Source organism: Lampetra planeri, chromosome 42, assembly GCF_965212315.1.
Source record: "Lampetra planeri chromosome 42, kcLamPlan1.2.h2, whole genome shotgun sequence".
Taxonomy (NCBI): Eukaryota; Metazoa; Chordata; class Hyperoartia; order Petromyzontiformes; family Petromyzontidae; genus Lampetra; species Lampetra planeri.
In genome coordinates this window covers 3,968,507-3,987,983 of record NC_136148.1, presented here as the reverse complement: position 1 = coordinate 3,987,983, position 19,477 = coordinate 3,968,507, and the positions used below count along the sequence as shown (strand labels likewise).

The window sequence follows — 19,477 nt, the reverse complement described above, 5'->3', positions numbered from 1 at the left end:
TCACTCACCTACCCACTCACACAATCGATCATTCACCTACCCACTCATCCATCCACCACGCAGCTACCTCCCACCACCCAACTCCATCTACGCATTTACACACTCACCTACCCACTCAGTCACTCACCTACCCACTCACACAATCGATCATTCACCTACCCACTCACCCATCCACCACGCAGCTACCTCCCACCACCCAACTCCATCTACGCATTTACCCACTCACCTACCCACTCAGTCACTCACCTACCCACTCACACACTCGATCATTCACCTACCCACTCACCCATCCACCACGCAGCTACCTCCCACCACCCAACTCCATCTACGCATTTACACACTCACCTACCCACTCAGTCACTCACCTACCCACTCACACGATCGCTCATTCACCTACCCACTCACCCATCCAAAACGCAAAGACAACGATCCCCCATATAGCCTTAATAGACTCCTGGGGCAAGTGCCGTTTTAAGCATCTTTCACTCATTTACCTACCTACTCACCACTCGTCTAACCAGCCTCCCACTCACCCACCTGCCCTCCTACCCACTCACCCAATCGCTCATTCACCTACCCACTCATCCATCCACAACGCAAAGACAATGACCCCCCGTTTAGCCTTAATAGACTCCTGGGGCAAGTGCCGTTTTAAGCATCTTTCACTCATTTACCTACCTACTCACCACTCGTCTAACCACCCTTCCACTCACCCACCTGCCCTCACACACACACACTCACCGACCCGCTCACCGACAGATCCACTCATCCTCTCATCCAATTGCTCTGGCTCACCCCGCCCACCCACTCATCTATTCACCACCCATCTATCCACTCCTCACCACACCCCATCCCCTCCCTCCCATCTTCTCAACCACTCATCCGCCCCGGGGCCGCCGGTTCAACTGGGTCTGGCTGCGGGACAGGATTCGCGAGAGAGTAGAGTCGGGGAGGGGGGGGAGAGTCGGGGAGAGGAGAAGGGAGGAAGGCCGAGAGGGAGCTAAAGCGGCTCACGCGTGAACACAGGTGAGCTGATAAAACTCATCTTCTTGGTTCTTTCGGTAAAGTCACGTAGAAGAGAAATAATAAAATTATAAAAATAAAACATATTAAAATAATGTTTTATGTTTTATTTTTATTATTAATACGTTTTATTTTTATTATTTTATTATTTCCCTTCTACGTGACTTTACCGAAAGAACCAAGAAGATGAATCCCTGCAGTCACGAAAGCTTTAAAACTGATAAAACTCGTCTACACTTATACTAATAGGGGGTTTCCCCTTTTTTCTGGCAACAAAACTGACACCTTTTGCAAGGAATCATGCTTACATTAACCACAATACTTGAAGTCAAATGCAAACAAAAAACAATACTCTGATAATTTATGCATTGTCTTTGAAACTGATTGGTCCACACCAGAGGCAGCTTTCTTTAGAGCCTAGTCTCATATGGTGTTCAACCAGATGACGCCAAAAGGCGCACAATTCAAAGACAACGCACTACCAGAGTAATGAGAGCTCGGGGTGAGCAGCTACTTTTTTAGACGTCGTCTGCTTCAGAGATGAAATGCGATGTTTGCTATGGATTTTGACGCGCCGAATTCCAATATGACAATTAAAACGAAAGATTGGCCACTGTTACCAATATATTTAAGCTGTTACATTGTACGTCCATGTATATTGTGTAGATGGTTGAGTTTTACTCATAAATTGTAAACCGAGGTCTTTTCATGCGTTTATGGTTGCTTAACATGATAACAAGTCACATGTCATGTTCATGTAACACTTTGAACATCAACAAAAGGGTTATATAAATAAAATGTAATATGAAACAAAAGGCAAATATCTTCTTGGTTCTTTCGGTAAAGTCACGTAGAAGGCAAATAATAAAAAAAAAAACATAATTAAATACATAATGTTTAATTTTTATTATTTTATAAAATAAAACATTATAAAATACATTATGTTTAATTTTGTATTATTTTATTGTTTGCCTTCTACGTGACTTTACCGAAAGAACCAAGAAGATGAATCCCCGCAGTCACGAAAGCTATGAATCGAAATTTAAAAGGCAAATAACTATTATATACATAGTTTAGTCCTTGTTCAGGGTCTACTCGGCGTCTCTTGTCTTGTCTCTTGTACTCATTCAATGGAGCGTCTCTTGTCACTGTCCAGCAATATCTTATCGTACGTCGCGTACATTTGACATGGAGGCTTCGTGTTTAACACGTGGCAGGATTTCGCGACCAGTATTATTCATAATAAAGTCTTTCGGGTTAGATCGCGTTATTATAAATGCGTCGCAACCGTCCACCACCCGACACGGCCAATCAATGTTTGAAGAGTGGCTCCACAATATTTACAATTTGAGTAGTACGACGTTTCGCTGGTAATCACATCAAACATCTTCGGTCGATTTTCCAGGCTAGTGAAGCCCTCCCACCTGCTCCCGGTCTTAAAGAGTGCAGGGTGACGTCATCATTATATACGGGGTAGTAGCTCTTGGAATCTCTCATTCACTTGATACAGCAAGCGTGCTGTGACGGTTCCACCTGAAGATGGAAGCTTGTGTTGCCTCCGAAACGTCGTGATTTTTATTTTTATTTTATTTTACTTTTATTAATTTTAATTTTTTACCTACGTGACTTTACCGAAAAAAACTAAGAATATGACGTCATCATTGCTGAACCCCATCACGTTTCGAGATCAGAGGCGGCGGGGGGGGTATTGTAATTATGTAATAGATCAGTAATCAGCTACTGAGCATGTGACTCTTCTAAAAAGAATTGCAAATGTGTTGTGAATTACTTAATAATACGCTTCCAGGCTGCGCCAAGTCTGTCGCTATCAGAGCGGTTAAAATTATTGGTATTTCTCTTAATGGCTTCTCTAATTAGTCTTGGCCAGTAATAATTAGTTTTGCATAACACTTCAACGTTATCAAAATCAATTGAGTGCCCTTGTTGTCCAAGCATGCTCTGCCACTGCCGACAGTTGTGTTCGAGATAATTTAATGTCCCTTTGGTGTTCTTTGAGTCCGTACAACACCCAATGCCGTGGCTATTATTTAACCCGGTCCTGGGCCCTTCCCTAGGTCGACTCGGCCTCAAACGATCACGTGGTGCGATGTGTAAACATCGCTACCGGGGAGACAAAGGCGGCCGGGCATGGTACTGACCTCACCACACCATCGTGTGCCCAGCCCACCTTTATCGGTGCTATTCGCCAACAGCACTTGCCCCTTAAGACTATACGGGGTATCTTTGTCTTTGTGCGCGCGTGTGAGTGTGTGAGTGTGTTCAACACTTGTGTATACACACACACGTGTCCACACACACACACACGTTGACACACGTTGACACACGTGGACACACGTGGACACACGTAACAAAGATAAAGATCCCCCGTATAGCCTTAACAGACTGTAGGGGCAAGTGCTGTTAGCGAGCACCTATGAAGGCCGGAACGGTACACGAGGGGATGGGCGGCCAGCACCACGCCCGACCGCCTTTGTCTCCCCAGTGACGATATTTACTACACACCGCACCGGGTACTCATTTTAGGCTGAGTCGACCTAGGGGAGGCCCAGGACCGGTTCAGATAATCGTCACCACCGGTGTTAACCGTGAGTGGGAATCGAACTCGGGTAGCCAGGTTCATAGCGCAGCGCGCTAACCGCTACACTACCGCTCCCCACCGTGGACACACACACACACGTGTCCACACACAGACACTTGACACACACACGTGTACACACCAATGCACACACACGTGGGCGTCTGTGTTGGTTCAGGGGCTCTGGTTAGGGTATCGGGTTTGCCAAATGTTCCCAACAAGGATGACCCTGTACAGCCAGGTGGATTAAATATGCCCGGGTGGCAGGCGGCCAATGGCTCACTATTCAGCTCCGTACACACTCTCAATGTTCACAATGGCCAGCCTGTGTGTGTGTGTTTGTGTGTGAGAGAGAGAGACGCAGATACAGCGAGAGCAAAAGTGAGAAATGGAGAGAGAGAGACACAGTTGGAGAGTAGTCTCAAAATATCGCTCTTCAAGAGGAGCGGAATTTCGCGCGCGATTACGAAGTTTGGCCGACCATTTCAACATCGGCGGCAGACGATGGCAATATTGTCTTTCGCGAACTCACTTGCTCTACTGCTACTGCATAGATCTGTCGTGGTGGTGTGCCCTGACGATGACGTTGATGGCGATGCATGAAAGCCGAACGGAATTCACGAGAGAGCCACAAAACGCACGCTCGTGAAAGGTTCCCCGAGTACTCGGACGTGTTAATTCTAGATTTGAAGCTTTCGTGACCGCAAGGATTCATACTCTTACGTTTGTTTCGGTAAAGTCACGTAGGTGAAAAATAAAATTAAAAGTTAATAAAAGTAATAATAGAAATAAAATAAAATAATAAATCACGACGTTTCGGAGGCAACACAAGTCTCCGTCATCAGGTGGGACCGTCACAGCTAAAATTACTGCATCAAGTGAGGCAAAATTCCAAGAGACAAGCTCTTAAATACAAGTTAAGAGGGGAGGGGCGTATCTGAATGTGGTAACCAGGGAATGGAACGTGGGGTGGTGGGCGGGGCTACAAGAGAAATTGTTCAACGTCGACCTGTGCAAGACAACAATCGGTGTACCTCGACCTAAACCGATATTGGTTGCCTCCGAAACGTCGTGATTTATTATTTTATTTTCATTATTACTTTTACTCGGACGTGTTCCCAGGCTGAGGTCTCCCCGCCCTGAAGATTCTGGTGTCACGACCTCCTTGAACCCAGTGGCGCAGTAACGACGTTATCAGCTCAGGGGGGATGCGGCAAGCGGGTCAGGTGTGGGGGCACACAGTAATTGATTTGTCTTGCACGGTGGCTCCTGGAGGCGATGGTTTTCTATCGCGGCATCTCTTGCCCTGATCGCATCGTCCGTCGCTACGTTTCACGGTGTCGAACATTTAACGCTGTAGGGGGCGCTCCGTCTTCGCAGGATGCAGCCACTGAACAGTTCCGTAGTCGTTACCTCTTATTCGTTGGTTCTTGAGGTAAAGTCACGTAGATAGAAACATAAAAATAAAGTGAATAAAAATTATAAAATAAAAAAATACTGTAGGCTGGTTCTTAATCGGAGTGAGTGTACTGGCAGTCTATAATATAGACTGTAGCCTGGTTATTAAGTTTGGTGAGTGTACTGGCAGTCTAGAATGTAGACTGTAGCCTGGTTATTACGTTTGGTGAGTGTACTGGCAGTCTATAATGTAGACTGTAACATGGTAATTAAGTTTGGTGAGTGTACTGGCAGTCTATAATGTAGACTGTAACCTGGTTATTACGTTTGGTGAGTGTACTGGCAGTCTATAATGTTACCTCTTTGCAATGTTACGTTATTTTTCTAATTAAATTAAAATAAAACGCGGCACGTAAACGAAATCATTGGTATGTATGCGTACCTGCGGGGACGTATGGTTATCTGGGGGTATGTGCATGCATTTGCCAGCCATCTCAGTCAACCCATGGCACCTCGGTCTGTCCCGTGCCATAGAGCCTTCGACACTGTGGCCTCAACGTGCACCTAGCCTGGCACAAGCGCCGTGGTGACGTCACCGCCACTTAGTGGCGAATGGCGGTTGTTGTTGTGCGTGTGTGTCTTCGTCTTTACACGTGGGGAGCGGTGGTGCAGCGGTTAGCGCTGCGCTGCGTTACAAACCCGGCCACCCGAGTTCGATTCCCGCTCACGGCCAACAACGCCGGTGACGATTATTTGACCCGCTCCTGGGCCTCCCCTAGGTCAACTCGGCCTTAAACGAGTACTTGGAGCGGTGTGCTAACATCGCCACTATGGAGACAAAGGCGGCCGGGCGTGGTGCTGGTTACCCACGCCTTTCGATTGCCGTGCCGGCTTTCATCGGGGGACTCGTTGACAGCACTTGCCCCTAGAGTCTGCTGAAGGCTATACGGGGGATCTTTGTTTTTGGTGCGTAACCCGAGACCCCGATTCGTGTGGTTTTATTTGCAGGCTCGGGATTTGCTGTGTCCGCTCTTGACGATCACCACGGTCTCTTCGCTCACCTAAACTCACCACACACTCACCACGTCGCCCGCCTAATCTCACCACTCACCAACGCAACTCACACTCACATTCACCAAACAAACTCACCGCCCCATTGACCTAATATCGCCACTTACTCACTTACTCAACACGCCGCTTAACTCGTATCATCACTCGCAGTTCACAGCTCACGGTAACCTCGCCACACACGCTGACACTACCACCAACAGCACCATCATCTTACCACATCATCAGCATCATCATCAGCACTACCACCAACAGCACCATCATCTTACCTCACCATCACCATCATCAGCACTACCACCAACAGCACCATCATCTTACCTCACCATCATCATCATCAGCACTACCACCAACAGCAACAGCATATTACCTCACCATCACCACCATCATCACCACCATCACCACCATCACCATCATCACCATCATCAGCACTACCACCAACCTCACCAACATCACCACCATCACCACCATCACTACCATCATCATCATCATCAGCACTACCACCAACCTCACCACCATCACCACCATCACTACCATCACCACCACCATCACCACCATCACCACCACCATCACCACCACCACCATCACCACCACCATCACCGTCGTCATCGCCATGATCCGCCGGCGCGGCCCCTGCGCCCTCCCGCGGCCTCGCGCGCGCCTCCTGTGGCTGCTCGCGCTCGGGGCCGGCGCGAGCCTCATCTACCTGCAGCGCACAGGTGAGGTGGGGGAGGGGCTGGGGGGGAGAGGGGGAGGAGCTGGGGGTAGAGGGGGAGCGGCTGGGGGGGAGAGGGGGAGGAGCTGGGGGTAGAGGGGGAGGGGCTGGGGCGGAGAGTGGGAGGGGTTGAGGGGGAGAGTGGGAGGGGCTGAGGGGGAGAGTGGGAGGGGCTGAGTGGGAGAGTGGGAGGGGCTGAGGGGGAGAGTGGGAGGGGCTGAGGGGGAGAGTTGGAGGGGCTGAGGGGGAGAGTTGGAGGGGCTGAGGGGGAGAGTGGGAGGGGCTGGGGGTAGAGGGGGGAGGGGCTGGGGGTAGAGGGGGGAGGGGCTGAGGGGGAGAGTGGGAGGGGCTGAGGGGGAGAGTGGGAGGGGCTGAGGGGGAGAGGGGGGAGGGGCTGGTGGGGAGAGTAGGAGGGGCTGATAGGGGAGTGGGAGGGGATGGCCATTTGTGAAAAAGAGCTTTATAGCTCATGGGATTTCTCCAGTAGAAATAAATATTCTGATTCTGGCTGAGGGGAAGTATGGCAGGGGCTGAAGGGGAGGGTGAGAAAGGCTGATGGGAAGGTGAGGGGGTGAGGGGAGGTGAGGTGACGGGGGTGAGAGGGAGGGTGTGAAGGGGGGGGGGGTGATGGTCATGGGGAAGAGATAGCGATGTGGGGGTAAGGGGCCGTCCATAAATAACGTCACGCGATTTTGGACGATTTTTGACCCCCCTTCGTCACACGGCGTCACAAAAAGTCAGACCCCCCCCCTCAAATATGACGTCACAAAGCTCTGCCCCCCCCCCCCCCCCCAAAATAAAACATCCTTCAAATCGCTTTAAGCTATTGTTATTTTAGTGCGTATTTAATGTGGCGCTGCACTCTGATGCTGTAGGAGAAAACATGTATTACAAAGTCGATTTAATTAAGTAGAACGTGTTGTCTATTTATTTAAAGTTACGCATTTTGATGTGACGTCACATTTCTCAACCCCCCCACCCCTCGTCACACATCGTCACAAATCTCTGACCCTCCCCCCCCCCAGGTGCGTGACGTCATTTATGGACGGCCCCTAAAGTGAGGGGGTGATGAGGGTGATGGGTGGGTAAGCGACACGATCAGGAGGGTAGTGCCAAGTGTTCATAGTCGTGGGGCGATGCCGCCAGTTCTGTGATGGATTACCAAACTAAAACTAAACTATTTTTATGTTACCAGATATGACTCGCTAAGCTATAGAGCTATTTGTCAGAAACGACATGACCATAAATAACAGCTCAACGAAGTGCTTTATCGCATGTTGATTATAAATGTGGAGGAGGGAAAGCAGAGGACCCAGAGAAAAAAAATCCACGCTGCCAGAGACAGGCAGACTCCACACACACAAGCGGCGTCAGGGTCGGGATCGAACCCACGACCTCCTGTGCACCAGGCGAGGTAGTTAACATCTCATAGCCACCGCGTCGTCGATTCCTGCTCACGGCCACCAACACCGGTGACGATTATCTGAACCGGTCCTGGGCATCCCCCAGGTCGACTCAACCTCAAATGAGTACCTGGTGCGTTGCTTGACAATTTTCCACTAGGGAGATAAAGGCGGCCGGGCGTGGTGCTGGTCACCAACCCTCTCGTGTTCCGCTAACAGCACTTGCCCAAAACGTATTTCGAGGCTATACGGGGGATCTTTGTCTTTGTTTTATATACATGCTGCAGTATCGACAAGTATTTTATTTTTCGATTTAAAGCTTTCGTGACTGCAGGGATTCATCTTCTTGGTTCTTTTGGTGAAGTCACGTAGAAGGGAAATAATAAAATAATAAAAATAATAATATAATTCTTCATTCAGACGCTGTCTTTCCGACAGACCTGTTCTTCACCCGAGGACGGCTGCTTGCGTTGTGGCCGAAACGTCGTGAGAATTATTTGATTGGTTAATTTTTTATTATTTTATTATTTCCCTTCTACGTGACTTTACCGAAAGAACCAATAAGAAGTATTTTATTGGCTACAGCACATCGAGTTCTCCACTGTTGAAGCAGAATCACTATCAATGCGGGCACGTTGTAAACACAATACTGGACATGAGCCACGCACAAAGACAAAGATGCTAGCCACGAGTATAGGCTTCACACGTTGTTGGGGCAAGTGCGGCGATGAAAGCCAGCACGGCACACACACCCACAATGGGGTGGTGTGGCCAGAGGCGCCACGCCCGAGCGTCTTTGTTTCCCCAGTGCTGATCTATTCCGCACCAGGTACTCGTCAGGTGCTCATTTAACGCTGAGCGGACCTAGGGGTTAGGCCCCAGGGGCGGCTTTAGTTATTCGCCACTGTTTTTAGCCGTGAGCTGGAATCGATCTCGGGTTGCCGTTGTTCGTAGCGCGGTGCGCCAACCACTGCGCCACCGCTCCCCACGCACCCCACACACTGGTACACGACTGGTACACCACTGGTACACGTGAGTAAGCGAGCGTGATTTTGCAGGGAGATTGCAAAATCCTATTATAGGAGATTACAAACACTACAGCGGAGATCCAGCGCCCCGTTGCATCACCGTCCGCTGATGATACATCACGATGATGATCATCAGCTGCAACAACAGCTGCCGTACCAGTATCAGAATGTTCCAGATCATCAGCAGCAGCAGGCAACACGAAAAGCAGCTTGAGCTACATCATCAGCAGCAGCAGCAACAGCATAATCATCATCAGCTAAACCACTGCGCCACCGCTCCCTACGAACCCCACACGCGCTGATGCACGTGCGCACGTGGGCGTGATTTGAGAGGAGATTGCAAAGCCCCTCGAATCCTCGACGAAGCGCCACCGTCATTACATTTATAGCTGCCTGTTATTAAATGCGACCTTGCAACTCGGCAACAAAGACATGTTAGAATGTGCGAGTGCGCGTGCCAGCAGCGTGCGCGCGCGCGTGTGTGTGTGTGTTCTAGTAGCGTATGTGTTCAATTGTCTCGTAGCGTATGTGTTCAACACACACACACACGTGTGTGTGTGTGTTTGTGTGTTCTAGTGGGGAGCGGCGGTGTAGCGATTAGCGCGCTGCGCTACGAACCTGGCGACCCGGGTTCAATTCAAGCTCAGGGCAAACACCAGTGGCGATTATCTGAACCGGTCATGGGCCTCCCCTAGGTCGACTCGGCCTCAAATGAGTACCTGGTGCGGTGTGTATACATCGCCACGAGGGAGAAAATGCGGCCGGGCGTGGTGCTGGCCCACCCACCCATCTCGTGTGCCGTGGTAGCTTTCATCGGGGCTCGCTAACAGCACTTGCCCCAGCAGTCTGTTACAGGCTATACGGGGGATCTTTGTATTTGTCTTTGTTCTGGTAGCGTATGTGTTCAATTGTCTGGGTACTACATATGTATATACATATGTAGTAGCTACTACATATGTAGCTACTATATGTGTAGATACTTTTGCTACTAGGATCATCAGGCAGGCGAGGGCTGCGTCGGCTGGGTCATGGAGCCCGCATGCTCAGCCACCGCATGGCCAAGCAGCTTCTGTTTGGCGGGATAGAGTGGGGGGGGGGGGGAGATGTCACCATCGCTATCTCTATCATCATCATCATCATCATCGTTAAAATTATCATCGAAATATAAATATCCTCCGTATAGCCTTACCGTACCGTCGGAGCAAGCGCTGTTGGGAAGAGCGTCTATGAAGGCAGGGACGGCACACGAGGGGGTGGGCGGCCAGCACCACGCCCGGCCGTCTTTGTCTCTCTCGTGGCGATGTTTTCACACTGCACCAGGTACTAATTTGAGGCTGAGTCGACCTAGGGGTGGCCTACAACCGGTTCAGATAATCGTCACCGGTGTTGGCCGTGAGCGGGAATCGAACTCGGGTCGCCGGGTTTGTAGCGCTGCGTGCAAAGCGCTACAACTCCTGCTCCCCACTAATTATTCATCTTCATCACCAGCACCCACCATCCTCAATCATTATCATCATCATCATCATCATTGTCGTCACCATCATCGTCACCGTCATCATGACGACCGTTATCATAATCGTCGCCATCATCCACATGATTGTTATCATCATCATCAGCATCCTAAATAATAATACAAATCATCGTCATCATCATCATCATCATCCTAATCAGCATCGTTCTCTGTGCGTGGCTCACCACAGGTTCCCATCTCTCGGCTGTGGATTCCACTGCTGAACTCGAGGCGAGGGCTGCAGAGGTGGACTCCGGGGGTGCCCAGGATCATCAGCCAGTGATACATCATGGTCATCATCATGGTCATCATCATCATCATCAGCAGCTGCAGCAGCAGCAGTATCATCATTATCAGCAGCAGCAACAGCAGCTGCTACACCACCAGCAGCGGGGCATTCAGAAGCAGCGGCAACAGCAAGAACAGATTAAGTATCAGCAGCAGCAGCAACATCAGCATCAGCAACGACATCAACAGCAGCAGCAGGACACTCAGGATCAGAGGCCGCAGCAACAGCAGCATCATCATCATCAGCAGCAACATCATCATCATCATCAGCAGCAGCAGCAGCAACAACATCATGATCAGCAGTATCCTCATCATCATCATCAGCAGCACCAGCTGCAGCAGTATAACCATCCTGAGCAGGAGACGCAGGAGGAGCGGCTGGCACTCCTTCACGAAGCCTGCTCCAGGTTCTCGTTGAAGCCAAACGTCGCTCTTGCACGACCACCATCCTCATCCTCCTCCTCCTCCTACATCTTTCACCTGCCCCCACGGTCCGTCGCGTCGCGCATCTTCGTGAGCGACCGCCTGTCGCTGCTCTACTGCGAGGTGCCCAAGGCTGGCTGCACCAACTGGAAGAGGCTCCTGATGGTGCTGGAGGGTCGTCATCCCGGCCCCCCGGAGGTCATCTCGAGGGAGGAGGCTCACTCGAGCGGAGCGCTGGTGCGCCTCGATTCTCTCGAGCCGAGCGAGCAAAGGTTTGGGATGGGCAGCGGCTTGTCCGTGAACTCGCGAACGGTTCATGGATGTGTTCGATCCGTCGGCCGAGTCTTTATTTCTACAGCGCTCTTTCGTGCAAAAGATGCAATTCAAAGTGCTGCACAGGTCAAATAAAACATTGTTAAACGACTAAACGGCAAGAGCAATTAAAGCAATTTCCAGACAAAACAAAAACGCTTCTAGATTTGAAGCTTTCGTGACTGCAATGATTCATATTCTTAGGTTTTTTCGGTAAAGTCACGTAAGTAAAAAATAAAAATTAATAAAAGTAAAATAAAAATAAAATAAAAATCACGACGTTTCGGACGCAACACAAGCTTCCGTCTTCAGGTGGACGGAAGATTGTGTTGCCTCCGAAACGTCGTGATTTTTATTTTATTTTTTATTTTATTTTACTTTTATTAATTTTAATTTTTTACCTATGTAAAAAAACCAAAAACGCGTTATGATAAATTGCTAGCAAAGGCATGTTAAAAAACAAACCAACAACACTATAAAATAATCTTCAGTAAAAGCAAGTTAAAAAAGGAACGTTTTTATATTCAACTTCAAATGGCTTCACGATTGCGAGGCACTGAGGGTCCCCTGGCAGGCTGGTCCCAGACTAGGACTGCCCACGCTGCAGGCCGCCGTCTCCGTGAGTTTTGGTCCTGGCCCTTGGAGCGACTAAAAGACCGGAACCAGCGGCTCTGAGGGATCTTGTTGGTTCATATCTTAAAAGCGGGTTGAATGCATGTTGAATCTCTTTCGCGCCATACGTAGCCAACCGTGATCATCGGAGGTGTGGGGGTGAAGGAAGGATAACAAGCTAAACACAAAAAAGCAGCTTCAAAGAAATTAGTTTTTCAATCCGGATTTCAATGTGCATTGTTGATGGGACGTCACGGTGGCTAGGAGATGCTAACTACCTCGCCTGGTATGGAGGAGGTCGTGGGTTCGATCCCGACCCTGACACCTGCTGCTGTATATTTGGAGTTTGTGTCTCTCTCTCTCATCATCATCACAGTGGCTAGGAGATGTTAACTACCTCGCTTGGTCTGCAGGAGGTCGTGGGTTCGATCCCGATCCTGACACCTGCTGCTGTATATTTGGAGTTTGTGGTGTCTCTTTCTTTGTGGTCGCGTGGATTTTTCTCCAGGTCCTCTGGTTTTCCCCTCCACATTTAGAATAAAAATCACGCGTTTAGAGTATTTGGCTGCTATAAATGTCCACGTGATGATGGTAAGCCACTTCGTTGAGCTATCATTTGTAGCCAGGTCGCATCTGAAAAAGAGCTACATAGCTCAGCGGACCTTAAAATAAAATTAGTTTAGCTTTTTCGTTTTTCATTTTTATCTCTCTCTGAGTGGTCCTTATTCTTCCTCTCGTCGAGAGCAATAGAAGAATACTGATCGACAGCGGCACGTTAATAGTTTTAAGTACTATGATTACATCCTACTCTTGCACATTATTTTAAAAAAAAAGTTTTGCTGGCTGGCCGACCTCCTGCGTTGGAGGTACGGACGTACGGACGGTGGGTCACGCCAAAAACACGTGTGGCCTCATGGTTAACATCATTTGACGAGTACTGGCGCCTTCCACCATCACTTGCATCTCCCATTAGCACGGGGGGATACGTACGGTGCGAAATAAGTTTAACATGCATACATCACTGCCCATAGACTCAACACTGCCCATAGACTCAACACTGCCCATAGACTAACACTGCCCATAGACTCAACACTGCCCATAGACTCAACACTGCCAATAGACTAACACTGCCCATAGACTCAACACTGCCCATAGACTCAACACTGCCCATAGACTCAACACTGCCCATAGACTCAACACTGCCCATAGACTCAACACTGCCCACAGACTCAACACTGCCCATAGACTCAACACTGCCCATAAACTAAACACTCTGCACCTCCGATAAGCACGGTCCGCTACGTACCGTTGCGAAAGAAGGCCAAAATACTTACGTACAAGTGGTGCGAGCTGGCTATTGCAGGGTTGCGCCTTTACCGCAGGTGGAGGCTGCAGAACTACACGAGCGTGCTGTTCGTGCGCGAGCCGATGGAGCGACTCGTGTCCGCCTTCCGCGATAAACTTCAGCGACCAAACCCCTACTACCAGGTACGAGTGTGAGTGTGTGTCAGTGTCAGTGTGTGTCTGAGTGTCTGTGTGTGTGAGTGAATGTCAGTGTGTGTGTGTGTTAGTGTGTGTGTGTCAGTGTGTGTGTGTCAGTGTCAGTGTGTCAGTGTGTGTATGTGTATGTCAGTGTGTGTGTGTGAATGTCAGTGTGTGTGTGTGTGTTAGTGCGTGTGTCAGTGTGTGTCAGTGTGTGTGTGAATGTCAGTGTGCTTGTGTGTTAGTGTGTGTGTGTCAGCGTGTGTGTGTCAGTGTGTGTGTGTGTCAGTGTGTGTGCCAGCGTGCGTGTGTAAGCAAATCCTGGCGACCCGAATTCGATTCCAGCTCACTCAGTGAGCTGATGATTATCCGAACCGGTCCTGGGCCTCATAGGTAGACTCAGTCTCAAATGAGTACCTGGTGCGATGTGTAAACATCGTCACTAGGGAGACAAAGGCGGCCGGGCATGGTGTTGGACACCCACCCCCCTCGTGTGCCGTGCCGGTCTTCATAGGTGCTCGCTAACAGCACTTGCCTCAACAGTCTGTTAAGGCTATACGGGGGATCTTTGTGTTAGTGTTTTTGTCTGTGGAGAGCGGTAGTGTAGTTGTTAGAGCGCTGTGCTATGGACCCGCTCACGGCCAACACCAGTGACGATTGTCTGAACCGGTCCTGGGCCTCCATTAGGTCTACTCAGCCTCAAACAGACCTCTGGAACAAGTGCTGTTAGTGAGCACCTATGAAGACCGACACGGCAGACGAGAGCCAGCACTAACCCACATACAAACAAAGATAAAAATCCGCCGTATAGCCTTGCCAGACTGTTGGGGCAAGTGCCGTTAGCGAGTGACGTCGCCACGGCGCTTGTGCCAGGCCATGTGCACGTTTCAGGCCACGTGAAGTGTCGAACGCCCGCTGGCAGGAGGTCACGGGACAGACCCAGCAGGTGCCACGGGTCGACCGACTGGCCGATGCACCACCTGTGCCCCCTACACAGACAAAGATCCCCTGTATAGCCTTGACAGAATGTAGGGGAAAGTGCTGTTAGCGAGCACATATGAAGGCCGGAACGGTACACGAGGGGGTGGGTGGCCAGCACCATGCCCGACCGCCTATCTCTCCCCAGTGGCGATGTTTACACGTCGCACCAGGTACTCATTTGAGGCTGAGTCGACCTAGGGGAGGCTCAGGACCGGGTTCAGATAATCGTCCCCTACACAACAACAACCGCCATTCGCCACTAAGTGGCGGTGACGTCACCACGACGCTTGTGCCAGGCCATGTGCACCTTGAGGCTACCACGTGAAGTGTCGAACGCCCGCTGGCAGGAGGTCACCGGGCAGACCCAGCAGGTGCCACGGGTCGACTGACCGAGATGACCAACAAAGACAAAGATAAAGATCCCCCGTATAGCCTTAACAGACTGTAGGGGCAAGTGCTGTTAGCGAGCACCTTGGAGAGCGAGATGACCAACAGACACACAGACACACGCACGCGCGTGCCCTCACTTCGCCCCCCCCCCCTACCCCCCCCCACCACCACCGCCGTTGTGGGGTTGCCAGTCCACCGTCGGCCGCTCCATCATCTCGCGCTACCGCCGGAACGCAAGCGCCGAGTCCCTGAGCACGGGACGCGACGTCACCTTCGGCGAGTTTGCTCGCTTCCTCCTCGACCCGCTGCGCCCACCCGGCTCCGCCGACCCCCACTGGGAGGCGGCTCACCGCCTCTGCCTGCCCTGCGCCCTCCCCTACGGCTTCGTGGGCAAGCTGGAGAGCGCGCCGCTAGACTCGGACGTCCTCCTCCGCCGGGCTGGGGCGCCGCGCGGGCTCGCGTACCCGCAGGCCGCGAGGGGCCGTGGCCGTGGCCGTGAGTCGTCGGTGTCGCTCGCCGGACGGTACCTGTCGCTGCTGAGCGCGGCCACGCGGCGTGCCCTCTACGCCGCCTACTACCGCGACTACGCCTTGTTCGGGTACCCGAGGCCGGCCGCTGTGCGGTGACGATTTGTGTCGGCGGTGGTGGGGAGCGGTGGCGCTGCGGTCACGGCTGCTGACACCGGTGACGAATTATCTGCACCGGTCCTGGGCCTCTTCCCCCCCCCCCCTAGGTAGACTCTGGTGCGGTGTAGTAAACATCGCCGCTGGGGAGACAAAGGCGGCCGGGCGAGGTGTTGGCCACCCCACCTCCTCGTGTGCCGTGCCGGCCTTCATAGGTTGCTGCTCGCTAACAGCACTTGCCTCAACAGTCTGTTGAGGCTATACGGGGGATCTTTGTCTTTGGTGGTGGTGGTGATGTGACGGCCAGTGCGTTTGGTTGAATGAGTGAGGCCAGCGTAGCACAGTCTGGTTTCTCATTCGGTGTGGCGAATACAAAACAAATATCATCCGTACCGTGAATGCCACGTGCTGGCTCGGGTCAAATATGGCAGTGGAAAATGCCGTGTTATCGATTGACTAGTCTCTAACGGAGGACTTTATAGACGAGGGGTCGGCAAATAAAATGACAACATACTCTTTGCTTCTTTCGGTAAAGTCACGTAGAGAGAAAATTAATAGATCGGCAACACAAGCAACCGTCATCAGGTGAGACAAACACAGAGAACAGGTTGAACAACTAAATATGTGACGCGTGCCAATACGAGGCGGTGGTGGTCCTTCATAAATAACCGTCACGCAGCGGCCCTTAATGAGCCGCACGCACCTCCAGAGCCGCAGATTGCCGATCTCTGCCCATGGTGAACTGGACTTCCATGGTAAACTGGACTTCCATGGTGAACTGGACTTCCATGGTAAACTGGACTTCTATGGTGAACTGGACTTCCATGGTGAACTGGACTTCCATGGTGAAATGGACTTCCATGGTGAACTGGACTTCCATGGTGAAATGGACTTCCATGGTGAACTGGACTGCCGTGGTGAACTGGACTTCCATGGTGAATTGGACTTCCATGGTAAACTGGACTTTTATGGTGAACTGGACTTCCATGGTAAACTGGACTTCCATGGTGAACTGGACTTGCATGGTGAACTGGACTTCCATGGTGAACTGGACTTCCATGCTGAACTGGACTTCCATGGTGAACTGGACTGCCATGGTGAACTGGACTTCCATGGTGAACTGGACTGCCATGGTGAACTGGACTTCCATGGTAAACTGAACTTCCATGGTGAACTGGACTTCCATGGTGAACTGGACTGCCATGGTGAACTGGACTGCCATGGTGAACTTGACTGCCATGGTGAACTGGACTTCCATGGTGAACTGGACTCCCATGGTGAACTGGACTGGCGTGGTAAAATGTACTTCTATGGTGAACTGGAGTCCCACGGTAAACTTGACTTACATGGTGAACTGGACTCCCATTGTGAACTTGACTTACATGGTGAACTCGACTTCCATGGTAAACTGGACTCACACAGTAAACTGGACTTACATGGTGAACTGGACTCCCATGGTGAACTGAACTCCCATGGTGAACTGAACTCCCATGGTGAACTGAACTTCCATGGTCAGGGATCGGCAACCAACGTAACAAGAAGAGCCACTTTTTTTTCGAATTTCAAGATCCGCGTGTGGATCCGAAGCCGTGTAGGTTGCCGAACCCTGCCCATAGACAGACCCAGTCGCTGGTGGAGCCGTAGACTCCTCTCTGTAGCCACAGAGGTGAATTCATCCTTGCCAAGGAGTCATATTTGCTAATCATTACGGGGTTCTGATTTGTGAATGCAATTGCATAATCGATTGTCTTCATGCGTGCCAAAGTTGCTTATCCACTATAACACAACGTTACCTTTTATTACAAATTCAAGTTATAAAGACGATGTTGCCATAGCGGTGGTGTGTTAACGGTGAAAACACCGTGGGGGAAGGAATCGTCATGCTCCCACGCCCACAACCGCCCACCGCAGTACACGTGGGTGGGGTAAAGCGTGGGTGCTCGCTCGCCTCTTTCACGTCTTCTCGCTGGCCGTGGAAGAGTAGGCCAAAACGCCCTCCGCTACTCGAGAGGCTCTCCAATGGAGACCGCTTCATGCCAGCGGTGGAGTGAGCGAGCTATTGCAGGGCTGCGCCTTTAACTTGGTTAAAGGTCAAATGCTGGGAGTCCCCGGCGATCCGAGTGAGTTCGATTTACGGAACAGCGGGGTCACCTTGAATTCCGCGCGGTTCTCTCGCTGCACCTTAGCATATCACGGTGAAGTATGGTCAAACGACTCGCTTCGACGGGGACCACGTGGGGAACGACTTCATCCAGCAGTGGATTGATGGAAGGGGTTGTGAACCTTGTATTTTTTTTACGTAACGAAAAATAGTCCACAAATTTATCGAGACTCTGTGTATATGTGAATGGTAAATATATAGAGCGTGTGTTATTTAATATACGTAACCTTTATAATTTAACGTTTGTTAACGGACTGTTAATTGAATCATTGTATCCTCCATACAAATAAATTATGAGATTATATACGAATGTCCTAATTGTGATGCGTGTCTCTGGGTCCCGATGTTGTAAATATGCCCGTGGGTAAGACTCAAACGAGACCATCATCACGAGCACACAGCACAGAGGGCGTGTAAAGTGGCTTTTGGCAATCCAGTACTGTAGATCCTGATGAATGTCAGATTTCCCCCATCACTTGTTTCTCTCTCTCTCACCTCTTCCTGCTCTCCACTGAACTGGGGGCGACGTGCTAACGAGGTTGAGACAGGAAGCGAAGAAGGTAAACCGTGAGGAGGAGGTGGATGGAGTGAGAGATGAGTGAGAGAGGTGGAGGGTCACAGGGAGGGAGGGAGGAGTTGGAGGAGGGGGTGGAGGAGGAGGTGGAGTGAGGGAGGGAGGATGGAGGTGGAGGGGTGAGGTGGAGGAGGCAGGTAACTGGGGTAACGGCGAGGAGGAGGTGGAGGAGGTGGAGGAGGTGGAGGAGGTTTAGTGAGGGAGGTGAAGGGTCACAGACAGGGAGGGAGGGAGGAGTTGGAGGAGGGGGTGGAGGAGGAGGTGGAGTGAGGGAGGGAGGAAGGATGGAGGTGGAGGGGTGAGGTGGAGGAGGCAGGTAACTGGGGTAACGGCGAGTTGGAGGAGGCAGGTAACTGGGTAACGGTGAGGAGGAGGAGGGGCTCTATAACAGCAGAGCGGTCCAGAGGGAGGCGATGGTACAGTGAGTGAACGGAGGCGTTCCTACAGGGAGTCAGACATCACGCACATATATATAGCCCTGTAGGTACAGCAGTAGGGATACACAGACCTGTATCGACCTGTCCGGATAGAGTTGTCTTCACATAGACGTGCAGACAGAGCTGTCTAGGCAGACACACCTGTAAAGACGGACACACACCTGCAGAAATGGACGTGTCGGTGAAGACCTGCACACTTCAATGTAGAGCTGCAGAGATATCCGGAGAGAGATAGTTTTGATTGTTATAGACTCGTCGATTTTGTATTTTCATAGTGCGATGTAGGCAGCTGTAGAGACACACACCTGCCGAGATCGATCTGCAAACACAGGTAGACAGAGACACACCTGACGAGATAGATCTGCAAACACAGGTAGACAGAGACACACACCTGCACGTTACGACAGAGGGAGAGTACACAAACACGCAGCACTCACCTGGAGATCGCAGATGGTG

General features: G+C 50.9%; 1 protein-coding gene across 1 annotated transcript; it reads left to right on the top strand.

The window, feature by feature from the left end:
* The first annotated feature begins 643 nt into the window (after positions 1-643).
* LOC144732317 (carbohydrate sulfotransferase 8-like) lies at positions 644-18,320 on the top strand. The gene is made up of 5 exons (XM_078613786.1): positions 644-1,026; positions 6,026-6,801; positions 10,929-11,721; positions 13,756-13,861; positions 15,418-18,320. Exons 2-5 carry the CDS (start codon positions 6,696-6,698, stop codon positions 15,850-15,852), a joined length of 1,440 nt encoding a protein of 479 aa, XP_078469912.1. The 5' UTR covers positions 644-1,026; positions 6,026-6,695; the 3' UTR covers positions 15,853-18,320.
* Positions 18,321-19,477: the final 1,157 nt, after the last annotated feature.

Excerpts from the sequence above, each read along its gene's own strand:
- LOC144732317 (XM_078613786.1), top strand. The coding sequence starts at position 6,696 with ATGATCCGCCGGCGCGGCCCCTGCGCCCTCCCGCGGCCTCGCGCGCGC. Across the intron at positions 6,802-10,928 it reads CATCTACCTGCAGCGCACAG|GTTCCCATCTCTCGGCTGTG; the intron begins GTGAGGTGGGGG and ends GGCTCACCACAG. Across the intron at positions 11,722-13,755 it reads CTCGAGCCGAGCGAGCAAAG|GTGGAGGCTGCAGAACTACA; the intron begins GTTTGGGATGGG and ends CCTTTACCGCAG.